The following is a 16425-nucleotide window of genomic DNA, read 5'->3' as shown; positions in this document are numbered from 1 at the left end:
AAGGAAGCCTCTGTGGGTCTGTTGCTCTGTCTGTGGCACGGCAAGGGGGCATGGCTTTGGGTAAAAAGGGGCAGAGCTGGGGCTACTGCACTGGTGCCACTGGGGACGGGGATGAGCCTGGGCATCAACATCATCACCTGCAGCTGAGGGCTCAGAGCTTTAAAATGCTGCAGCTTGGGGAGCCCCTGCCCAGCCTGGGAGCCCTGAGTGCTGCAGGATCCAGCGAGGGATGCTCCACGCTGTGGCCATAGAATGGTGGGTCCTGTGGGGTGGCTGGGTGGGCTGCCAGGTGAAATCCTGACACTCACTTGAGCATCCAGACCAGATTTCCAGCCTGGTGGGAGGTGAGGGTCCCCAAAGCAGGGTGCTGGCTGCTCCTGGGGCCTGGCTCTGCCTCTCCAGTGGGAGAGCAACTCCGAGCACTGGCAATGCCCAGCCTAGCCCAGCTGCCTGGAGTCCTGCAGCTACTTTGCAGTTAGCTTGTTACTTCCCGGACCTCCATCATGCTCACCCCTTGCTGTGCTGATGAGAAGGAGAAAGAGCTGGTGGCTTTCTGTCACCAGACATGTCAGCCTGTGCTGGGGCAGGAACAGGCAGAGATGGCTGGTGTCTCTGGAGCCATGATCACCTCTGCCACCTGGAGAGCTGTGCTCTTGGGGAGCAAAGGACACAGGAGAAAAACATTCAGGAGCTACAGGGCAAGGAGACACTGCTGGTGCAAAATTCCACTTTGCCAAAAGCAGCAATGGTGGCTGTGCCGTAGCGATCCCTGGCAGAGCTGTGGGGCTGGGGCTATGCTCAAATTCTCCCAGCCAGGGAATGGGATTACTGGGGGAAGAAGAGATATTGGGATGCATTGGTCACCAGTGCAGCAAAACACAGGACACAGCAGAGGAAAAGGAAGACCCAGGGACACGCTAAGGGAGGGCAGGAGGCTGCAAATCACCTCAAACAGGGAGTAAACAAATTGCTGTGCAGCATAGTGATTTGTAAAACCTGGAAGTGAGCTTTAACAATAACAGATTTTATTGGAAAAGATTAATTTTGCTGTTTATAGGAAATTTTGGGAGCAGGAATCAAGGAGAAGACCCTGCTGGACCCGTGTGCACGGCTCAGCAGTGCCTGGTGCCAGGGGCTGTGGATGGGACTGTGCCCCCAGCCCCGGGTGTGGCAGTCCCCCAGGGTCCTGGCTGGGTTTGTGCATGGAGGAGGCAGCTGGACATGGCTTTCTTGGCTCTCTGATCCCAGAGAGGGTGGCTGGAGCGGGGGCAGTTGGGGGTCTCCATCCCAGTGTTGGGGGCTGCTTGGTGGATGAGCATTCTGCTGGGGAAAGCCCATGGCTTGTGAAGGGGCTGAGCTTAATATGCAAGTCACTGCTGGGGAGGAACCTGCCTCATGAAAATGCCATTTCCATGCAGTCCCTCTCCCAGCTATTATCCTTGCCTCAGACAAAAGCAATTTACTCAGCCTCCAATAAAGCAAGGGCGATAACGAAGCTGAGAGGAGCTGACTGTGACAAGCAGGACAGCCTCTCTGCCACCAGCACCCACCTGCTGGCTGGGGCTGAGGCTGTGGGGAGAATCTCTAGACAGCACAGTGAATCACAGGCTCTGGGTGGGGGTGTCAGCTGTGCCAGAGCCCTGGCTGGGTGATGTGGTTGGCTCCTGGGCACTGATGGGACAATGCTGCCCTTCAATCACATGCCTGTCCTGCAGGATGGCAAGCCTTGGCATGGGCAGGCTGGGTCCTTGGAGTCCCCACCATAGCACAGCTGAGCAGAGCGAGGCTGGATGCAGCATCTGCACCTAATGGATGAGTTTTGTCAAGTGCTACAACAACCCGGAAAACTGCACCAGCCCCAAGGGCGCTTGGAAACCAAAGACAGTATTTCACCTCCCTGCCTGCCCTGTCAGAGCGGCTCTGAAGGCTCCTTTGTATAGAACCCAACCAGCGTTAAGCATTGAACAGATATTAAAAAAGAGTAAAGCTGACCTGCAGCCCTGTCCTACCGGATAAAAAGCCACTGACTTGTGTTTTCCCTGGAGAAGCAAACAGGAGGAAAGCCTGAATTAAATCAGGGAGAGAAGGGGAAGTAACTTTAGCTGAGGGATGTGGCAGCAGAGACAGTGCCCTTGGGCCCACCAGCAGACTTGTTTTGGATGTTCACCCAGGATCCCAACAGTGATGCACAAAGCCTGTTCCATGTAACAATCTATTTATTACTTTGTTTTTTTTTATTTCTGAGCTTGCTTCCAAATTTAGTCAAGATCTGCCCTTTTGCTTCACTTGCACAGATCTTCCCCGAGTGTCAGGAGGCAGCCTGCTGCCAGGAGCTGCTCTGGGGAAGCTGAGGGATCTGGGAGCCTGTGAGGTCTGGGAGCAGCTGAGCAAAGCAGTGCCTGTGGACAATCTCTGCAGCAAGAGCCTGGGGATGTGGGAGCTGGAGACCAGGGGAGAAGCCTCTGAGCAGAGGGAGTGAGCTGACCCCAAAGACGAGTCATCCTCTGCCCACTTGCACCTCCTTTGACAAACCATGGCACTGCTGGGGTGCTCACAGGCCCTGGCACCACTGGCACTGTCTGACCACAGATAAACACAGAGGCTGTTCTGGGGCACAGGCAGGTGCTTCATCTTGGGGTGAGGATTAGAAATAGCCTGAGAACTGTGATCTGGGCATGGGAGATGCTGTAAATCACTTCCAGGTATAAATCAAGGCTGGCTGATTCTCTACAGAACCTCACAGAGAGTGAGATAGAGAACAGAGCACGTTTGGCCGCCTCCATCTGGTCTCAGCAAACTGCAGCTGTGAGGAGCAGCCCTGGTGCTTCTGAGAGGACGCATTGTTCTTGCCAGTAACACAGGTGAGGAATTTATTGGAAATGCACTTCAACTTCTGAGATTAACTGCTTTTAAAGTGAACAGGTTTATAGTGCACCCAAACAAGATTCTCTTCCTGGGAAGGGTAAAGGCCAGAAAAAACTTTTGCTTTCAGTTGTCAGTCACTATCCAGCTGAGAATGGGAGGTATCATCACAGCTGTGAAGAGATCAGAGGTGTGGGGGGTGCTAAAAGGGCACCCCCCTAAGGATCAAGGATTAGGAAGTTCTGGAAGATGACACACTCTTCATATTGAAGGATTTGGAATAGATGTGCCATTTTCTTTGCATATGGTTCTGGCGAGGCACAAGTCAGGAGGAGTCAGGGTCATGTACCCACCTCATCTTCAAACACTGCTTCAAGAAATAAACCTTCTGCCACAGGGAGGATGTCTCATCCAGTGCCTCAGACTGGGCAGTCCTTCTTTTTCCCCTGAACTATTTGCGTCCTCAGTGAGGGTGTTATCTCAGGTGAGCCCTATGCTGGTGGTTCCTCTTTCCCATCCCAGCCGCTGCGTAGGTCTGTCAGGAAGGAGATGCCTCCTGTGTGCTGGTCCTGGGAGCCGTGCCCTCCTGCTGCTGCAGCCTCTGGAGCAGAAGCAGCACGTTGTCCGTGAGCTCGTTCCGTGGCCGCCCCATCCCGCTGAGCTTCACCGGCTGCAGGCTGGCGTGGGGGGGCTCGTACCCCTCGGGGCAGCACACCTCACTCAGGAGCAGCCAGGTGCTGTCAGGGTCCACATGCATCAAGTGCAGGAAAACACTTTGGAAAAGAGTAGGAAGAGGGGAAAGAAGAGTAAGGACAAGGCTTTTTGGTTGGCACCCAGCAGGGTTACTAAGAGCTGAGGAAAGCTCTGGTGCTGTTGGCAACTTCTGGCAGCTGCACAAATTTGGCTCTTTACAGAGGGCAGTGCAGTGGCCCCTGTGCCTAAGAAAGCAGCTCTGTGTCTCACAGCTACTGGCACATGGGAGAAAAATATTTATGATACCACACAGTCACTTATAGGTATCAAACAAGCAGCTGGTGCAGAACTGACCCGGGCTTGGTGCTGGCACTGTGTGAGCTGATGCTAGCACAAGCATAAACCTGCCTGATCCACATGCTGGGGATGTGACTGTGGGTGACTGCATGCACTGTGCATATCTGGGATCTTTCAGATCCTGCACAGATCTTGGGAGGAGTTGTCTGTGCTGTTCACCACCCTCTCTGTTTTTTGGGGAGTGTGGGAGTTAACCCATCTGGGCTTCTCTGCCTTTTCAGAGGTGGCAAACCCAAGAGGGGTTTGTCCCCCATTTGGGTTCAGCTGCCCAGGCTGGGTCCCAAGGGAAGCTCAATGCTGTATTTGAGGGCTTTTTGCTCAAGTGAGATCTCCCACCATCCCAAGTTCTTACTAGCTGCCTCCAAATTTTTGTCATTCTGCACAGCACCTTTCACAAAGCAGGATTTTAAACCAAAACCAAACACAACCCTTATTAACACAGAAAGAAGGAAAAGAGGAACCACAACTTCCTCTTCAGATTTACTGCTGTGCCGATGGTTTTCACTTTGCATTTCCATACCTCAGTAAGATGGGATTTGCCTTTCCAGCATGCCCTTCACACAGGGCTCCAGCTGTGAGCTGCTGGGACACAGCTGCTGCTGAAGAGGAGGAAGCTCAAGGAGTGAAAGAGCAAATGCTGATTTGTGTGACCTACACTTACCCACCCCCTCCTGGCAGTTCTCCCTGCAGCAACCTTTGGGCTTAGCTAGGTCTGTGTCAGGGTTTAAGGCACAGAAGGTGTACTGGATTTAACTGGTATTAAACTTTGGCTGTGCCATGAACAAAATTAGACTGGAATTTGCAATGCCTCTTCCTGAATGGTGCTGAGTGCTCTGTGAGCACCAAAGGCACTCAGCACTCACCACACCTATGGTTCAGTTTTCCAAGATCCTAGTAAAGCCCAGCTATGTGTCTTCAGGTCTATAGTTTTCAGTGAAATTACGGAGCTGTGAGGAGAACAGCTGCCAGGTCAGATAATGGGAAGAGAAATCAAGTAGGTCTGTCTCTGCTCCCCCAAGAAGCACAGGACTGAACTCCCTCTCTAAAAGCAAAGATCACTTGCTACAAAAGCCACACAAAATCCAGATCTGATTGCTGTCCAAATTTCTCCTGGAAGAGCTTTCATCCCTAAAGTCAGGTTGCTTCCAATGTAAAGCAGGGAGAAATCCCTTTGAGAAGCTCTCCTCTGAAAAGGAGTGCAGTGCCATGGGTAATGTGAAAGAGCACAGAAATGAGATGAAGGTAGGAGAGAGCTCCCTCTCCTCTTCACAATAACCCTGTGGATGTGACTCCTCACTCATGCACAGCCAAAGTTGTTGCTTTTGCCTCTCTGCCTGTCCCTCAGTGCAGGTCTCTCAACAGCAAGAGGGGAGATGCCACCACTGAAGCTGTTGGCAGTGTCCCCTCCCAAAGGTGCTGGCAGTGCCTATCTGCCTGCTCCAGAGAAACCGGTGGGAATGTGCTCTATGGTGATAGCTGGGCTTGGCAACAACTGCCTCAGCAACACGACCTTTTTTCTGTGGATTGGCCAGATGCAGGTGAGCTCAAAGGACTCCTCATTCCCATGGTTTTGTTCCTGCAGCTCTGCTGACTGGAAGGGGAGGACTGGCCCACTCAGTGCCAACCCAAGTGAGGGGCAGGCAGGGCCAGGGTACGGAGCTGTCACTGCTGCCATCCTGGCTCCAGCTCTCCAGACACTGCCCTGCCCTCAGCTTGGCTGTGACAGCGGGAGCACATGGCTCTGTGTGCCAGCAAACACCAGCTCCCAGTGGTTCCACCCAGTTTTCAATGGGCTGCTGCTGGTGGGCAGCTGCAGAGATAATCCTTGCTCCTTATGGCTGGGATGGGAGCAGGCAAGGACAAGGAATTGCTGTGAAGGGAACGTGGAAATGGGGAATATTGTGCAGCAGGCTGCTGATCCCCAGCACACACACAGCTGTAGCTCTTACACTCACAGCACAGACACTCTGCTCTCCAACCTTTTCCCAATCAGTTGCTCCAGGGAGAGCGACCCTCAGAGATTATTCAGACCCTGGAGAACTCACTGCCTCTGGTGCCCATAATGGCTCGAGGCTGTGATTATCCCTGATAGCCTGGAGTGCTCTGCAGCTTAAAGAACAACTTGACTTTTACATTTTCAAACTAACTCTGGGGTAGTTTCTAAGCAACCTGTTTCCATAGCAAAGAATCCTGGGGTTAATCCAAGTTTGTTTTCTGTTGTTGCCTTTTCCTTTTTTTTTTTTTTTCTTAAATATCACTTTATTGAATTTTGCCTTGAGCAGGTGGCTGTTCTGGCGTGCTTCAATCCAGCCTGGGAGTGACAGCTGACAATGAATATCCAACAAACCATACAAGCAAACCAGAAGAGGTAAGCTGCATAATCAACCTTGGTAACGAAAAGGGTCCCAAAATAGATCATATTTGTCCCAAGTGTGTTAAACTTGTTCTACTAGCACAGAACAATTTGGCTATTGTGTTGCCTTGCCTTTCCCAAGCTCCAAGCAAAGCCATGGCACAGTGAGCAGACTGGCAGAAGGACAAGGCTTCCTGGCTTTCCATCCCTGCTGAATGTTAAACTAGACACAGCCCACCACAGGCTTTGGAAAGATGGGGAAATTATTTTGGATCTCACAGAAAAAAAAAAAAAAAAAATCCTTCCTATCCAGACTGCTGACTGAAAGGTCATGGGCTGCAAACATTTAGTAGGAATTAAGTGTAAATTTCAAAACAGTCACTTGAAACTGAAAGAATGGAAAACTGCTTGTCAGTTTTGACAGGAGCCAGTGACAATTTCCTAATCTCTTTTCCTTCAAGGTTATTTCCCTGAAGTGAAAAGCTTGTCAGGGATGATGCAACTTCATAAATTGGCAAGAAGCTCAGATTTACATATTGTGACTTTCAGTTTCCACCATCTCCCCTGGCCTTATTCCCAGTGGTGGGGCCCCACACGCCCCCACCTTGCCCAAGTCCTTCTGGGCACTTCCTCACCCTTGCACAGGCTCATCCTCAATGATGGCAAAGACTTTTCTAGTGCTCCTTGGTATTCTCAGACTCTTATTCAGTAGATTCACCCTTTGGTGATGTTGCATTTGGTTTTTGTCTGTTGTTTGGTTTTTTAAAAAGCTTTGGATAATACTCTCCCAGAATACTCCAAGCAGTCATCTTCTAGTAAAGCCTATTGCTATTGTCCCATTTTCTCTTCCTCAGATGTGCTGGAGTTTTTTTTTTCTCAGCATCTATTTTTGCCTGTTGAGTATTGCATGAAGCTGCAGTTACAAAAATCGCTACTCCCACTGCTTCATCTAATAAAGCTACAGGGTCCCATAAATGGGATTAAGCAGACTCCTTGGGGCATGATAACATCCCTGGATGACAGTCAAACTCCCTTTTTCCTTTTTTGTGTGGCTCAAACACCTTGGCCAAAAACTCCTGCTCAGCCCTTTGCATGACTACAGAATCCTCATGTAGTCAGTGTATGATTTTTGGAGCTACAACTGATTTTGGAAGTTCTGACCTTGCTCTTGACAGGTCACAACCCATCAGTTGAATAAGAATCCTAAGAGCTGAGCAAAGGCCAGTTAGTATAAATCACCATGGCAAGCTGATTCCAAACATCCTTTTACCTCATATGATTTCTGCAGTGATAAAGCTGAGTTATGTGACGTATGCTGGCGCTCAGGCTGGGGCTAAGATTAGTTCTGGTCTATCTGTTTTTAGAAGCATTTAAAATGCAGAATTTCTCATGTATCAGGCTGATAACACTGTCCTTGCTTAGATGAAAAGGGCCTTATGTGTGACAGCCTGTGTCAGTTTGCAGGATTGCTTTCACGCACATGGAGAGCAAGAAGAGCCAGAACTTACAGGAATGTGGTGGCTCAACAGCTGGAGAAGAGAAATGGAAGGGATATAAGAGTGATACGATAAACTCTGATACATCCAGGTTCCAAGACCAGGGATTGTACAGGAATAACTGAAAAAATTAAACCCAAAATAAACCTCCAAATGCTTCCATGTCTGTAGTGTCAGACCAGGCATGATGCATACCTCAGTGCATACATGTGTCTGGTCGATGGAGTTAAACAGGAGACAGGGCTTCTAGGAGCAGCTTGATTTGCTGGCATATGTGATGTATGATGCATCAAAAGTATGGGGGGAGGAGCAAAAGAAATGGCATTTTCCCCTTAAAATATAACATAGAGGAGAAAAATATTCCTTGCCCTGAACTTTGCTGCCCTTTTGCTCCAACAAGTGAGCTCACTTCACCATACAGCTTCCAACAGCGCTCATTTCATATTCCTCTATCCCTGCTGTTGGGGGGAAATTGCACAGCTTCTCAAGCTGCTTGGCTAATGATTTAAAAGCTTCAGATTCCAAATATCTAGACAAATCCTGGTGTTCTGCTTTTCATCCAGCATTCCTTGCACAGACTGAGGCATTATTGCATTAAGGGGATGCACTCCCACAGCATAGAGCCCCTCTGCAGAACAAATGCTGCCGAAGCCTGCTGTGCTGCCGTGAAAGCCTCCAAGGTAAAAATAAACCTGCTCCCACCCGCGCAGAGATACAAACAAAGGAATGCTCCAGCTCCAGAGAGCGCTGGCTCTGAACTGCTGCCCAGCCACACAAAGCCCTTCACACACTGCACCCCCGGGAGCCTGTGCTTTGTGAAAGGGAATGGATGGGCTGCACTTCCCTTTGCTTCCCCTTCCAGCAGCCTGCCCTGGAAATCCAAAACCGCAGCGGAACCTGCTGGTTTCCCCTCCCCTCGGGGGAGGGCAGGGCTGGCCACACAGGAAGGGAGTGGGGGGTGGCTTTCACCCCCATCCTTCGACAGAGGGGCTTTCTGATTTATGTCTTGTGTTCTGTATCTGGACTAGTTTTGTCTCCTGAAATCTCCGGCCTTGGTTCCAGGTGACAACATATGACAATAGTGATTTCTTATCCTGACAGCAGAACATGCTGAGCAGGATTTTGTACACCAAGCAGTAAAGTATGTCTGTCAACACTTCCTAGAGCTGGAGTGTGTTCACCTAAACTGTCTTTGCTCTTTTAGACTCACCCAGCCTTCTCAGAGCAACACTGGTGCCAAGACTGACAGCTTCCCAAACAAACTCTGGTCCACCTGGCAGAGCCTGGGTTGGAGCCCAGGGAAAATGGAAGAATAACAGAAGTAAATCCCCCAGCCTGCAGAAGGTATTAAGTGATAAAATACAAGGGAATGCCTGGCACATCCTCTTCCATAGCTGTCTTCCCTCTGCAGTTTGATGACACCAGCGGGCCAAGAGCCTCAAGCATTTGTTTAGGAAAAGCAAGTAGTACATCTTCCCCTCTGTCCCCAAACGCACTGCAAGGTCACCTCTAATGTCTGTGCAAGCTGACAACTCACCTCTCTAACTCACTTTGGGGAGTAAATGATACTTCACCACAGAAAATTTCTATGAGAGGCCCTGCTGTACAGGACTTAAATGTGCTGGAAGGTGGAACAGGAAAGGCACAAAAGGGATGGGATCACCATGCTCCCTCTGTCCCCCGCTATTTGTACACCCAACACACCTGCATTTAAGAGACATTACCTCTGGGCAGCTTCTTGCAGTTTCACAGGTTGCTTGGCGCTGAGGTAAATCAGGCAGGCATCTGCCACTTTATTCAGGTCACTCTCGCCTGCAGAAATGGAACAGGAAAGAAGGGTAGGAGGTGACCTCCTCAGCAGCTGCTGCCTAATGGAATCAGTTCCAAATTGGCAGCAGAGGCTTCAGAGCCTTTGAGCTGTCTGACCCGGAGCTCTTCTGACCTTGCCTTTTAAGCATCTTGCTGCAAAGCCAGGAAAGCAATCAAGGGCACTGAGAGGAAAAGAGCAACTAGCCAGCAAACCTTCTCCCTCATCTATGTCAATTCCAGAAATTTCACTTGGGGAGAATTTCAGTTTCATTCAATAGAAGAGTGTGATGTACTGGATTTAAAGGGTCACTCAGAGATAAGCCCACAATGGAACCAGGCAAGCTAGCCAGAAGTCTTATCTGGGCTTCAGTTTGTTCAGTAAGAACACAGTGTAGCCCAACAGGCCCTACAGCAATGCAGGGCCTCCATTCTGTACTCTCTTCTCATTCACAAGTGGGATGAGCAGTCAGATTTTGCATATGGTGGGAACCTTCTCTCCCATTTGTCTCCTGGGGAGAAAAGAGTGCCCAGCACCTCTTTACAGAGCTCCCACAGACAACAGATTTAGGCTGGAGAAGATCAGGAAATCAATTCCGTGGGCAGCAGGAGGAGAAGCAGCAAGTTCAAAGAGTAAAGTCTGGCAGAGACCCACACAACCTGTGCTTCCCCTGGTACTCACCCATGTCCAGCCTCTCGCAGAGAGAGCCCAGGCCCTGCAGCACAGCCAGCTGCAGTTTGAAGGCCAGTGTGTGGCTGTACACAGGTCCAGCTCTGGCACTCACTGGGGCCTGGCTGAGAAGGGAACTGGTCAGCTTGGGCAGGACATCTTTGGAGAATCTCTGCCTTAGGAAGTCCCCACATGTTTGAGCCAGGGTACACAGCACCTAAGAGAGACATCAGTTACAGGGGATAGTGCACACACTGGTCTGGGAGGAGCTCAGTGATCCACACCAGCCTGAGGGATTCAGATATTCTCGCCCTGGAACATTGTTTTTGCAGGCAAGAGCATTGTGACCGTACCTGCCCCAGTTTCCCCATAATGAGCAGAAGGTGAATGTTTGAGAGGCTGAGTGAGCTGCACCCTGCTCTGCAGTGTCACCTAGCTGACCCCCTGGGCTGCCCTTCCCTCATTAGCACAGTAAAGGTAAGAGCAGCTGTGCAGTCTTACTCAGAATTAGCGGAGGAGTCTCTGATGAAAAATGCCATTAAATATCATTATAACCTTAAATCTCTTTTGGTGCAGACTTTCCAAGACATCTTTCCAAGCACATCAGCAAGCAGAAAGGCCAAGTGGCCACGGAAAAGAGCACACAGCACTTCTGGTGTGTGCCCAGGATCAAACTCAATTTGGGCAGAGAATGGCCCTAAATGCATGTAAAAACAAAGGAGCATCCATGTGGCCAGAACACTGATCCCTCTTTTGGAACTTCACTGAGCTCATGGTCTCAGTGTGCAAGACTGAGATGCTGGTTTCTTGTGTTTGATTTACACTGATATGACACTTCTTGTCCTGGAATTTGAGCAGGAAGACACATGGTGGGGAATTCATACAGCAAAACTGAAGCTGGGTGCATGATGACTTGGACTTTTCAAAAGTTAATTAGTTTTTGTACAGCAATCTCAGGAACAGCATCAAGGGTTTACCTGTGGACAAGCTGCAGTGAGAGTGGTACAAACCCACCCACAGTAGAGCATGGTGACCCCATGCTCCAAAACACATTCAAACATAACTGCAGGAGCTTGGTGCTCTCTCCTGAGCTGCAGCACTGCCTGAGCCACTTCCTGCCCAAGCCCCAGCTGGAAATGCTGCTGGCAGTCACTGCCATACCTTGAAGGCTCTGAGCACTGCCAGAGGGTCATCGTTAATCAGCCGGGTGACGAGAGCTGGCCAGACACGGTGAGCCATGGGAAGCAGATGGTTTCCATGAGGATGCAGCATGGTTACACAGAGCTCCAGCACGTCCAGGACCTAGGCAAGAAGGGAGGGAGCAGACTTGAGTGCTGCAGTGCCAGGCATTCAGGTGGATCCCAGCATCACGTCAGGAAGCCGGGAGGAGGGGTTGAACAGCAAAGGGTGTGGTTTTACCGCAGCAGGAACAGGGACAAGTGAACAGGGCTTAGAGTTCAGGCCTGTTTGCAAAGGGACAAGCACTGCAGTGACACAACCTGTGCTGGGTACAGAGTTGGGCTGGGAGCAGGGTAGGATTCCTGCACAGGCTGAGCTGCACACTTGGATTCCACTGCGGCTGTGGCAGCAGGATCACCTGGCAGAGCTGGGACTGCTGGGATGAGAATCTGGGTTATGCCTCATTTTTCTGTCTCACTTTGCACTTTAAAAGGAGGCCACCTTCAAAGGGTTTTCATAATTAGAAAAAAGTCAGGCTTTTAGCCCTGCTTATCATCACCCCAGCTACTTCAAAAACATTCATCAGCCTGTGCACTGCAGCCTGAGGAAGGGGGATGGGAAGCACAGATGGGAGAAGGATGCTTCTGTTTCCTTCACCAAAGGACAAAGCACAAGACTTAACTGTCATAAGTATCAATGGAAAGTGCCCAATACAAAGCTACCCTTAAGATTCTGTTCCACCTGGCTGCCATTCCTAATCCAGAGAGCTCCCAAAAAACTATCTCCCTTTCTCTTGCCAGGTTTGGAGGATCTGTCCTGCTCGAGCATATGGCAGCACAAACCTGGGGATGGCAGGGAGCCCAACGTGCATGGCACACATGCTGACGAGCTACCAGCCCCTTCATGGGCACCATCTGTCCCCTCAGAGCCGCCGATTACCGACCTTCAGCCGCACTCGGAGGCTCCCGTCAGACAGCAAGTGAATGCACCTCTCCATCACATCCCTGGCCAGCTGAGCATGGCTTGGCATTGGAGCCTCTCCTTCTGTGTCAGTGCTGGGCTCTGGCTTAGCAAGGGGAGCATCATCTGGAAGACAAAACCATTACTGAACCATGAAAATTACTTGGAAGCTCTGGGAGATCACAGCACCCACCCACAACCACTCTGCAAATTCCTAAGTAAGGCCTTTGGCATTTTTTAATGTGCTTAGATATAACTAAGCCTATGAGTTCTGTGAGTTAGTGTCAGGTTCAGTTAAGAGTGTGGGGCTAGGGAATGTTCGCTTTCTTTACTGGACAATGCAGCTGGTCTGACATTTGCAGTCTCTTCTCACCATGGACTTATTTCCCATTGATTTTTATTAAAAATGAAAAGCCTGGGTATTTAAAGATGAAGTATTTAAAGGTCAGGATTGCAGCACAGCCCAGTGAAGACTAAAAAAGTTCCCTATATGAATGTCTGCAGTGCCTACCAAGGCCAAGTGAGAAGGGAGCAGTGGCATCATTAGCCAGGAGAAAACAGTACAGAGATTCCCAAGGGAACACAAGGAAAATGCATAAGATCCTGGAAAGGGAAAACTTCAGGTCCTGAACTCAAATGAACTGTTACAAGGTAAGAAAAAACATAGTGTGCTTGTGTCTCTCAGCTAGAGAAGCCTTGATCTCCAAACATTTGGCTCCCCCACTCAAACAGAACAAAGCGAAAACACCCTACAGCACTTTACATGAACCAAGGTCAGCCCAAAGACCTGAGACTGTCAGCCTGGTCCCAAGGTCCCCCATGTGACAAAGGGACACCTCAGAGGTCACAGTCTCTCTGCAAGCTGACCATGCTCCTCTCCAGCCAGGCACAGCACTGACCTGCCTCCTCCTCCTCCAGGTCAGGAAGATCACCCTCTGCGATCTGCTTCTGGCTGACATAGTCAAGGAAGAATCGTTCCACTTCTTGACTTGTCATTGTCACCTCCTGCTGCCCCTGGGACAGAGCCCTGCTGTGCCCCTTGTCAGTCTGCCTTTGCTGGTGTTCCTCAGCGCTGGGCATTCCAAACCACTGCACTGCAAAAAAGGAACTGACATGTCACTGAGCAACCACGATCCCCTCCTGCCAGTCAGCAAGGTGCCATGGATTCCATGAGAGATGAAATGGTTCTCACACCTCATGGGATTGCACCTGATTCAGGCACCTGCAGTCACATCCCAGTCACCTCCTTGATAGTATGGGAATGTTAAAAAGGAATACATGCCATGTGCTTCTATGGAATGTTCATGGGAGCAGTGAATCCTTCCTCCCTCAGCAACTAAAGGCCATGTCCCTGTGAAAGGCTGCAGGCCAGGCAAACTAGAGAGGGAAAGCTACTAGTGATCTTTGCTTGAGTGCTGGCCCAGCAAGCAAAGCACAGTGGCCATCACACTGCAACACCTTGGCTACCTGGAACCTCCCATGGCAAGTGGAAAAGTCCATGACAAGTACCCTTAGTGACAGCAAAGCTGAATTGCACAAAGTAAACATTGTTTTGGTACCTAGAGCAGTCATGACTGACTGGAGGACCCTGAGGAAGGTGGAAGCCTGGCTATTGTAAGACTGATCTAGTGCAGACAGGACATCTTGGATTACATCTTCTACCAGTGGCAGCAAGCTGGCATCTGAATGCCTCAGCATCGTGTCCAGGACCTGGGATGCACGTGCCTGATATGCCAGGTGGCGCAAATTCAGGGAAATCCCGTTCACCAGATAGTCAGAATTCTCATTAATCAAACACTGCACCGAGTTGTAACCACAGGCCTCACATATGTCTGCCAGTGTACCCAGTGCTGTCTCACTGATGAGCAGAGTCCTGTCACCAGCCTTTTCCAGCACAGGGTAGAGAGCTGACAGCAGCAGCAGCCGGAACTCCTTCCCGAGGACAGCAGCAAAGCAGCCAACGCCCTCCAGCTGGATGCAGATCTGCCAGATGTTGCTGTTTATGGTGCGGGTTGTGACTGGGGGCTCTGAAGACAGAAGGAGAACGCTGCTGGATGTCCCTCCTGCACGGGCAGCGAGTCCCAAGTGCTGCACTGACTGCTCAGGGCTGCTTTCTTCTGTGTCATTGCTAGTGACCAAATACCAGTTCACCTGGTCCATGTACTCATCCAGAATGGACGTTATGGACCCTTTGAGATCGTCCACATTTAGTGGAACTTCCCTCTCCTGCAGGAAATCCACTCCCACTCCGGCAGCTCCTGTGACCAGCTCGTTGAGGATCATGGCTGCCTGCTTTCGGTACAGGCCGGACTCGCTGTACAGCCCCATGAAGTGATCCACAAGCAAGTAGAGGTTCCCGTAGTAGCCAAGAACACGACACACTTGCTGAAGGAGCTGGAAAACCTTCTCCTCCGTGAAGAAGCGGAAGTACTTCTTCTGGCACCTGCCCTTCTGCACACCCTGCTGCAAGGGGCCTGGTGGCCCAGAGCGCCGGGCCTCCACTATCTTCACATCCGTCACATCCAGCTCCAGAACCTGCACCAGTGCCTTGGACAGGCGCTGCAGGTGGGACACGGAGTTGAGGACAATGTTAATCTTGGGGCCCAGCAGCTTCAGGTAGCCAAGCAATAAGCTCAGCGTGGAAACCTTGCCCATGTCATCCTGAGAGTTCATCAGGCGGGGAAGAGCTGTGGCAAGGGAATGGAGGTTCTCAGAGAGGACATCAGCAAGAGCCCTGTTCTGTGCCACAATCCTCTGCTCTGAGATCTCTTGCAGAACTGTGTTACACCTGCTCTGGACTTCGCTGTTTTCATCATTAACCAGCCCAACCAAGGCCTTTAAAAGGTGACTGAATGAGTCCACCAGTGATTGACTGCAGTTCCTCAGTAAGTGGTGGACCAGCTCCACCAGCTCCAGTCTCACCTTCCAGTGGGGGTGAACTGAAGAAGATTCAACCACTTTATGCAAGAGAAGAGAGAGCTTTTCAGCAGTACTTTTAGTCCAGTCAGGTCCTCTGTGGATCATTAGCTCTGATATTCTGCTGTGTTCCACTGGCAGATTTTCCTTACTCTTTGGGATTCTGGCTAGCTGTTTGTCAGCCATGACCAAGCCAACAATCAGATAAAAGACTCTGATGGCAGAAACGGTGGTTTTGTGACCTTGTTTGACGTCTCCAGCAATAACTCGAGACAGTGCAATAGAAATCCCAGGCAGAAAAGAAGCAAACAAATCCCCACATTGCTGTGACTGGTCTTCATCCAGGTGTCGGTGCTCTTGGCAGTCACACTGCAGAACCAGGACCTGCAAGCACTCCAAAGCAGAGATCTTGATTTGCTTTGCTTTTTCTTGCTCTGCAAGTGTCAGAAGCAAAGATACAGCGAATCCTAAGAGCGGAAGGGTGGAAGGTTGGTACAGAGACAAGACAACATCCCCATAAGCCGAATGCATCAGGGTGTGGAGTGCCTGGATCACAGCCAGCTTCAGCTCCTCGGACAGCGGGGCGGCTTTGCCCGAGCTGGGAGGGGGAGCGAGGCAAGTACACAGCTCAGAGAAGAGCTCCTGCAGCAGCTCCTGCTTCTTCACGCACGTCGCCGCAAGCACGGAGGAGATGCACTGCACCAGGCTCTGCACCAGCCGCTCCTGCTTGGGCCCCGGCACCCGCAGGGCGAAGCGCAGCGGGAACAGCACGTACTCCTGCAGCTCCTGCAGGGCCGCGCCGCTCACCCCGGCCAGGTGCGCCTGCAGCTGCCGCACGTTCTCCACCGTCTGCACCCGCGTCAGCTGCACGCAGACGGGGCGCAGCGCCCCGAACGCCGCCTGCGGGGTGTCGAACACGGCCATGCCGGGGCACCGGGGGCCGCGGGCCCTGCCTGGTGCCGGGGGGTCCCGCCAGGCCGGGCGGCCCTGAGGGTGCCGGAAGTGACGCCGCGGTACCAGCGCCACAAAGCTCCGGCGAAGTGCGGCGGGCACTGTGAGAAAAGTCTCTGATGCCCGCAACACGCATGAGCCGGCGAGGTGGAACTGAACTGAACTGAACTGAACTGAACTGA

At 51.1% G+C, this 16425-nt stretch overlaps 1 protein-coding gene across 1 annotated transcript; it reads right to left on the bottom strand.

Moving 5' to 3' along the window:
- Positions 1 to 1013: 1013 nt before the first annotated feature.
- On the bottom strand, positions 1014 to 16408 carry TTI1 (TELO2 interacting protein 1). The gene is made up of 7 exons (XM_058850252.1): positions 13936 to 16408; positions 13276 to 13470; positions 12360 to 12502; positions 11399 to 11539; positions 10250 to 10454; positions 9486 to 9573; positions 1014 to 3635 (listed from the first exon to the last, which is right to left on the bottom strand). Exons 1-7 carry the CDS (start codon positions 16214 to 16216, stop codon positions 3401 to 3403), a joined length of 3288 nt encoding a protein of 1095 aa, XP_058706235.1. The 5' UTR covers positions 16217 to 16408; the 3' UTR covers positions 1014 to 3400.
- Between the last annotated feature and the right edge of the window lie 17 nt (positions 16409 to 16425).

The sequence above is a fragment of the Poecile atricapillus genome, chromosome 15 (genome assembly GCF_030490865.1).
Source record: "Poecile atricapillus isolate bPoeAtr1 chromosome 15, bPoeAtr1.hap1, whole genome shotgun sequence".
Taxonomy (NCBI): Eukaryota; Metazoa; Chordata; class Aves; order Passeriformes; family Paridae; genus Poecile; species Poecile atricapillus.
The sequence above is the reverse complement of the archived record's forward strand: the minus strand, read 5'-3'. Positions and strand labels throughout refer to the sequence as shown.